An 8,792-nucleotide genomic window follows, 5' to 3' on the forward strand; every position below is an offset into this window, starting at 1 on the left:
ATTTTGTTCTAGGGAAGAAGGTGTTGATAATGCAAAGTACAACATCCCGAAATGGAAGACTGAAAATGCAAATTACAAACAGAGCAGAGAGACGAGGAAGAAGGTGTACACATGTTAAAGTACATTTTTATCCTTGCATTTAATGGACATTTAACGAAAAAATCACTTTTGGACTAAATTTGCTAACGAATTACACCACGAGGGTTTAAATCCTAATTTGTTTACCACAGGGCTATCTTTCGATTACCTTGCCACCAGAAGGACTATTTATCCGATTAGGCTTATATATATTATTAGAATGTTATATTGTTTTATAAAATATTATGCTTGTGTGTAATTGCATACAATATTTGTACACTATTTGTTTTAAGGACGGTTGTCTATTAAACAACATGAAATCTTTTAGTGTCGTTTTGTATTACGATCTAACATTATTTCTTTTCGCTTGTAAGTAAGAGGTCTTATGTTCGAATATCAAGAGTAACTAGTTTATTATCTCACCCTCTTAATTAGCATACTAGCATATGGACACACACAAAGCGTGTGAGAAATTTTTTTATTTTTGTTTTTGAAATAGAAGGAGAGAGGAAGAGAGTGATAGAGAATGTGGGAGCAGGAAGTTTTTTATTTTATTTTAATTAGAGATATGTTAGAATTACATGTAGGTAAGACTTTGAAAAAAAAAGCAAAATTTGGTAATGTGAAATTACATTTCTACCCCATATTTCTTATTCATGTTATTTTTAATTAGATGGTTAAACTGGTAATTTCATAAGGTTTTGGTTGACAATGAGTGTTTTATTAATTCGTAAAGATAAATATGTCGATATATATTATAAAAAAATCCTTTAACAAAGTAAGAGATCTTATGTTCGAATATCGAGAGTAACTAATTTATTTTCTCATACCCTTAATTAGTATATAAGTATGTCGATATCTTTACTAATTAATAAAACACTCATTGTCAACCAAAATCCTATGAAATTATCAGTTTAACCCTCTAATTAAAATAGAACATGAATAAGAAATATGGGGCAGAAATGTAATTTCACACAACCAAATTTTGCATTTTTTTTTCAAAGCCTTACTTACATGTAACCCTAACATATTTCTAATTAAAAAATAAAAATAAATAAAAAATTTTCTCACACATTTTGTGTGTGCCCATATGCTAGTATGTTATAAAAAAAATCCTTTAGCAAAACAATGGATCAATACAATAAAAGAATGAATTTACTCATAATATTTAAATATTTACTTTAGGCCTTAAATCAGTTTGCTAATGATTCGATTTCAATGCGAACTCAATACTGAAAGGATATGGACCGACAAACCAGACTCGATAACCATAAAACTGTCTAAGATAAATGCCAGATTAGGAGAAGAAATTTAGAGTGAAATATCGAGGATTTATGAATCAGGAAGAGTTTAGTAAATTGGTAAAGAAAACAAGTACTTCTCAAAAGAAAAAGAAAACAAGTTATGGGAGCAAGTTCCCTCAGAAGTTGATGAGGTATCTTTCGTGATAATACTAATTAATTTTGTCAATAAGATTGGTGCTGGGAATTTGAATATTTCACTTTGAATCACAATCTTTTTTACTTTTGTTCTTTATTTACTGATAGGGTCATGCTGTGTTAAAATTTAAGAAATCCTGTGACGATTATGTCGAGAAATAGGGCAAGACAATTAAAGGTGTAAATTCCTATCATCCATCCCTATATATAAAAAGCCTCCCCTTAATTTGTTACACACTCCTTTATTTCCATATAAATTTTTAGAGAATTTCCTAACTTAATGTGAAACTTTTTGTATGCTATGGGTTATCAAGTTCAGAAAGGACCAGTTACTAGTGGTAGTGAAGGGAAAGTTTTGACAATGAAAATTTTGAAAAGTATGTCTCTGATAAAATGAAGGAAAAAGAGCATCAAAACATAGCTTGGAAGTTTAGTGACATTCTTCTCCATTTGTGATTGGTAGGTTTTAGATTTGACTATCATAAAAGGCGAGTTCGATACTAATTTGTTATGATTAACCGTTGTGTATTTAGTCTGAATTCTCTACTCCTTTTAGTAAATATATAGTTTTAAAAGTTGAGAAATCGCTCTTGGATCTTAAATACCTGATTTTATTTTTATCCATCTGTTGCGTAATGTATGAAAATTAAGAATTAATGCACATATATACTAGCAAATCATTTCAGAATTACAGGGGAAGATTTTAAGGAATCAGACGTTTAATTCTCGTTTTGAATTTGCCCAATTACAGAATTTCACTTTATTCCTGTTACAAACTGTCCTTTGATTAAATAGCAAAAAACGAAGACAGTGAAGAGAAGAAAGAGATCAACAATTTAGAATCTCATGGAGGCCTTTACTTGGCTAAAGAGAAAAGGGTTTGGGACAGCTGACCAAGTCCCCTTAAGAGAAGAGGTTTTCTCTTTGCCATGCACGAAAACATGCATGACTAGTGCTGCTTTCGATGCATATCAATTTAATTTGTGTAGCCAGCTAGTTTCATAATTAACTTTTTTTTTGTTATAATTTGTTTTAGGTTATGTGCCTGCTTGCTGAGCTAGAATTCAACATGCACTGTGGACATTGTGCAGATGATGTCAAGAAATGCTGCAGTAAGACGAAAGGTAAAACATCTGACTTCAATATCCAATGTTTTACGTATAGCATGCATTCAAGTTGAAAAAAAGTTAAATATGTCACTCCCTGCCTCTAAATTTTTTTCTCTATCAGGAGTTGAAAGTGTTGAGGTTGATCAGGTGAACAAAGTAGTGACAGTGGAAGGAAGATTTCGTCATAAACAGCTTCTCAAATGCCTCCGAAGGGCTAACAAGATTGTTAAAGTAAAGAGGTTGGTTACGGAAGAAATACAAGGACAATATGTGATGCAGAACAATTAGCAGGCTAGATTATGCAAGAGTTCCATAAGTATGTAAGCCCAGGAAAAATAGGTTTTACGTTTTCTAAAATAAGGACCTTGAGTATGATTTGAGCACATAATAGTGGGGCGATCAAAATTACAGCTCTAACGTGACATATGAGTTTTCCCTAATTGCAATTACTAGGTCAAATCTGCATTTTAAGACTTGGAGAGAATTTTGGGTATTTTTTTAATTTTGTAAGCTGTAATCGAACCATCTTACTTTTATCAAATAAAGCATAGGTTTCGAATAATTTCTGAATTGCGGTTGATTTGCTCTATTATTCTGTTGCTTTCATGGGTTAATAGGCTGGCTCTGAGATTTCGGAGGCACTTTGCAAAAATTAAAATGGACCCTTTTATGTACAAGACATTTTTTTTAGAACTTTAACAAAAAACTCTCGGTACTGTTCATTTTAACAAAAAATCACATTTTTATGCTAAAAAGTCAATCCTAGTACTATTCACTTTACCCTTTATTTTGTCCTTACAGTTAAAACTCAAAGTTTTCAAGTCATTTTCATTAGTTTTCCTTTTTTTTTTTGGTGTTTAAAACCTTTTTTTTCCTTTTATGGTATATTTGTAAGTACGAAACTTACTTAGTATGAAAGTCAACTTTGTAACACAATATCGTCTACTGAACAATAGATAGACGAGTTTAAAGAAACGTATATGTCAAAGAAATGAAGTTTTAAACTAAGAGGAAGTGTATAAAAAGATACAGTATTCTCCAAAATAAAAAGTAATAACTGGGATACTTTTCAAATTTGTACATATTCAAGTTATGCATACAGAAATTTTCTTGGAATATAGAGAACTAATATATGTAATTAAAAGTTGGGGCCCTTGCAGATGGGAGCCCTGTGCAGCTCCTCCTTTGCCACTCCCCCAAAGCCGCCACTAGGCTTCATATTGAAGATGAATTTTGCAACTTTGCACACAAGGAGGATAAAGAAGATGAGCCAAAGCAGGTATTAATAGATTAAAATGCTTAGATAAATGAAATTATTTTCAAGAAACATCAACAGTACGAAGGAAATTGCATGTACTGATTTTAGACAAGAAAAAATTGAATGAGGGATGAAGGGGAATGATAAGATACATAAGACATCAAGAATTACATGCAAGCACTATTGAGATGAGATGTTAATGCCAGATTACGTGTGATTGCACAATTAATTCTAAATTTTGATTTTACGTGCTAAGAAGATCGATATTTCAATGCTATACCAATTGTGCCAAACTAATTACTGATTTTTAATTAATTTTACAGAAACTGACATTGTTAAATAGGGAAAAAAAGAAGACAGAAACAGGAAACATACAACTGAAAAGTAGAAAGAAGTAAAAGATCAAGAGTTTGGAAGCATGAAGAAGTGGTTACCCAAAAGAAAAAGCACTGGGGATCGTGCTGATGAAAAAGTACCGCAATTTTGCAAACAGAAAATTATAAGTAGCTTTGGTAACAATTGAACCACACAAATTTTTCATATTTCAAGTGTCAACTCTGATTGCTTTCTAATGTATTTTTCTAGGTTATTATACGTGCACTGATAAAAATCAACCTGCACTGTAAATGTTGTATGAAAGATATCAGGAAAGCATGCATGAAAGCGGAAGGTAATTTATGCATCAATCTATACACACACACATACTTCTGAAAATAAAATTTCAGAAGTCAGTCCTACGTTTTGAATTCTTTTTGTCCTATGTCTCAGGAGTAGAAAGTGTCGAGTTCGGACATTATGAGAGGACAGCTGGTCCGACATCTGTTTATGTAAGGATAGCAGAGGTTGATTACGTGAACCCATCGCATGTACAGTTTGATCATCATTATAAACCTTTTGTGAAGACAGCAGCTCTGGTGAAAGGAAATTTTAGTATTAAAGAGGTTCTCAAACGCCTTTGGGATCATGCTACCAAGAAAGGTGAAGTTTTGGAGTCATTTGAGAAAAAAGATGAACGAGATGCGACTCCCAAAGGAGCAGGAGAAACTGGCTCCAGCCAAGGAGACGACGACGACGAAGAATATCGGACTCCCAAAGGATCAGAAACTAGCTCCAGCGAAGGAAGCCAAAAAGATGATAATCACTTTAGCGAAGCCGGAGCAGTTTCAAGTTATGGACATCATGACTAGATTTACTTATTTATTTATTCTTACAAAATAACTTTTATGTTCAGGTGTAATTTTTTTTGTTTCAAAAATATCATTCATTGAATAAAGAAGATTAATATAGGATGATGTTATCCACACACCTCTTTTTACATGTATGTTACCGTTCATAATACCTTACATTCCCTCTATTCCGGCAGAGCTCCCAAATCATGACATCTCCATTCCATATATGGAAGTAAAAATAACTTTAATATAGGATGATGTTATCCACACACCTCTTTTTACCTCTCATACATTTCATGTTAATTTCTGTCATTGAATTTTCTTCAATTTATTCGATCCAAGAGCTAAAAATTGAGAGAAACATGTGAAAGGTAAGAAGACGTATGTGAATAACACCATCCTTAATATATGAAAGAGATTTGTTTTGGTTTAATGCCTTAGCTTATTTGGATTTCACTTTGTAATCCTAACTATTCTTTTTTCAGTAACATGAAAGAAAAAGAGAAAAGAAACACTAAGTAATAACTAGTTTAACTCTAACACCTCAAAGTAGTCAATGAAAAGAGTTTGAACTAAACATGAAAAAGGCTCTGCGAGCTCTTGAAATCCATCTTACCATTTAAACCAAGTTGGCTAACTCGTCAGTTGGAAAATTACGCTCTCTATGAACATGTTACAAATTGAAACTCCAGTTCGCTTTAATCAAACTTCTGCACTCGAGACAAGACCATAGTGGGAATGATTAAGGCTAAAAGAACCATGAATGAGAGAGGACCAACAAAGCATAATCAACCTCCACAATATGATAAAGACAAATTTCTAGCTTTAACAAAATATTCATCGTTCGCAAGATAACTTTTTTTCTATTTCTCTTAACCAATTTATAGGCAACTCAATGACCTGATCATTACAGGTAGCCTAACTTTTAAAAGGGCAATACTGCTAATGGAAAAAGAAGCATAAGTTGACTAAGATTTTTTATTTTTTATTTATTTTTGTAAGCCTAATAATCCAATGACTGGAAATATATCCATATATAAGTCCAATTAAGAATCCAGGTAACAGAAACTCATTTGCACTAAAACCCAATCACTTTCCCTGCAGAGATCATCCATTTTTGGTAAAATGGTAGTCCAATATAACCATGCAATCAAAATATTTATTTTCTGAAATTGTTCTCAAGTTTGTTTAAGCAAGGCACATAATTAATTATAATTAAAACCAGATGCATGAGACAATCTTATTTATATCTAACATCTTGAAACCCCTCACATTGTATGAGTTTTTCATGTTGCTTGCTTGTGATTGAGTTTTGCTTTTCTAATTTATATTGTATATCTGCTGAATTTTTTGTGTAATTTTGTTTTGGTTAAGAGGAAAGATAATCAGAACATCCAAAATGAGAAGAATAATAATACTCAGTCCAGCAAAGAAATTGTATATGCATTGTGAAGGATGCAAAAGTAAGGTTATCAAATGCTTCAGAGGTCTTGAGGGTAATTACCAATTATTTCTTGTAGGTGTTTGGTTGGATACATCAATGTTTACATGTGTTTGGTTGGATACATCTTTAATGTTTACATGCATATATAATTTTTGTGAATTCGTTAGGCATCGAAGATGTTGTGGTTGATTACGCGAATCATAGAGTACTTATTACGGGGAAAAAGGGCCGATCCCTTGAAGATTTTAGAGAGATTGCAGAAGAAGTACAGCAGCTATGTTGAACTTATCTCCCCAAAATCGAAGCCTGAAAACAAAGAGAAAAAAGAGCCCCAAAAGCGAGAAAAGGTATGTTTTTACGGTCATGCATTCTTCATGTTAGTGCACAAAAATTCATAAAATATTCAATTTCGAATGCATATTATTTAAAGATGTGAGTGAAAAAACCGTTACGTTTAGCATTATCAATCTTAGTGTTGGTATTGCAAATTAGTGCAGGATCAGGTGAAAGTTGTGGGGTTGAAAATGTTGATGCATTGTGAAGATTGCGCAAATGATATTAAGAAAGACTTGGAGAAAATGAAGGGGTAAAAAATATCCCAATGTGATTCTTATTTCTCTTAAAATTCGTTGACAGTGAGGGGATCAGTTGATCCACCAAAGCTGCTAGAATACATTAAAAAAAGGGACACTTTGGATGCGGTCCCTAACTATCAATATTCTTTGATTGAAACCTTATTAGTTTTTAGTTTTTGATTGAGGTCCCTGACATTAATGTAATAATGTAAGTTACTATATTTTTTAAATTAAAAATTAAAAATTGAAATTTGTAATTGTTTATAGTAATGAGATTTTAAATAAAACCCATAATTTATGGGATTAAAAATAATAAAATATAAATTATACTCTCTATTATATTGTGTGTGTATATGTATGGGTACATTAACCAAAATTAACAAAAAAAGTTATTGTACCAAAACATGGATACATTCTCAAATCAACGAAAAAGAATGTACCCATATAAGTTTAAACATGGATTAAAAAATTTGAATGGATTTTATATTAAAAAAGGGTACATTTTACATATAACAAATTGATATATTTGAGAATGGGTACATTTAAGATTAAAAAAATTGAAAAATTATATGATGGGTATTTAAGATTAAAAATTAAAAATCTTTTTATATATATAAAAAACTAATAGGTACAAACTTAATTTAATTTAATTTTTTATTATTTTGGAAATGTTTGAATTGAAAATTAATTAGAAGTTTAATAGAGGTGTGAGTATTAAACCCTAAATTAATTACTAATTTTTATATTAAAAAATTATATAATAAACATGTAAATTCATTATCACATTAATGCTAGGGACTTGAATCAAAATTTGATAACTAATAAGGTCTTAGTTAATAAACAGTAAGAATTAGGGACCGGATACTAATTTTTCCTTAAAAAAAACAATTAATTGTGAAGCAAGAACGAGGACAAGGGCAAGAAAACAGAAAAATAATAAAAAAGAATCAGAAAGGGAAAGTATATTCCAATATCCTCCTCAGTTCTCAGCGCAATATATTTACCCCAATCGGACATTTAGTGATGATAACCCTTTTGCATGTTCCATAAAACTTTTCAAGATTATAATTGAGATGGATTAAATAAGAGAAAATTGTAACAATGGTCTATTACCTTTAGCTCAATTAGAGAAATAATCTTTGAACTAAATATTTATTACCATTGGTCCTTTAACTCATCAAAATGTACAGCTATGATCATTTTCTTTAATTCCGTCAAAATAAGTTATTTTGGAATGACCTTTGCTACAGTTGAGTTAAAGTTGAGGGACCATTACTCCAATTGAGTTAAAGTTAAGTGACCATTTCTGTAGTTGGGTTAAAGTTGAGGAATCATTGCTACAATTTTTCTCATTTAGTTTTCTATATTTGCCCTTCGATTCAACCTCATGTGTGTGGCATATGACTCATTATGACACAAGTTCTTACAAAGTTAAAGAAAATGACTATAGTTGCACATTTTGAGGAGTTAAGGGACCAATGGTCATGAATTTTTATTACTCGAATTGAGTTAAAGTTGAGGGACCATTGCTACAATTTCGTCATTAAATAATTTCATAAATGTGAATTTCTTCATTCTTTTTTGGGTAAATATCAGTTTACTACCCTCAAGTTTCGTGGTTTTCAACATTTAGTACATGAAGTTTTTTTCGTCCCAGAGTCATACCTAAAGTGTTAATTTTGGGACAGTCTCATACATCTGTTCGTCTGGCTGTTAAGTC

The 8,792-nt window shown here is 31.4% G+C and overlaps 1 protein-coding gene across 1 annotated transcript; it reads left to right on the forward strand.

Annotated features, from left to right (window-relative positions):
• The first annotated feature begins 2,363 nt into the window (after nt 1–2,363).
• Nucleotides 2,364–3,013, forward strand: LOC126607073 (heavy metal-associated isoprenylated plant protein 3-like). The gene is made up of 3 exons (XM_050274506.1): nt 2,364–2,432; nt 2,554–2,641; nt 2,748–3,013. The coding sequence occupies exons 1-3, from the start codon at nt 2,364–2,366 to the stop codon at nt 2,912–2,914; spliced, it is 324 nt and encodes a 107-aa protein (XP_050130463.1). The 3' UTR covers nt 2,915–3,013.
• Nucleotides 3,014–8,792: the final 5,779 nt, after the last annotated feature.

Source organism: Malus sylvestris, chromosome 16 (genome assembly GCF_916048215.2).
Source record: "Malus sylvestris chromosome 16, drMalSylv7.2, whole genome shotgun sequence".
Taxonomy (NCBI): domain Eukaryota; kingdom Viridiplantae; phylum Streptophyta; class Magnoliopsida; order Rosales; family Rosaceae; genus Malus; species Malus sylvestris.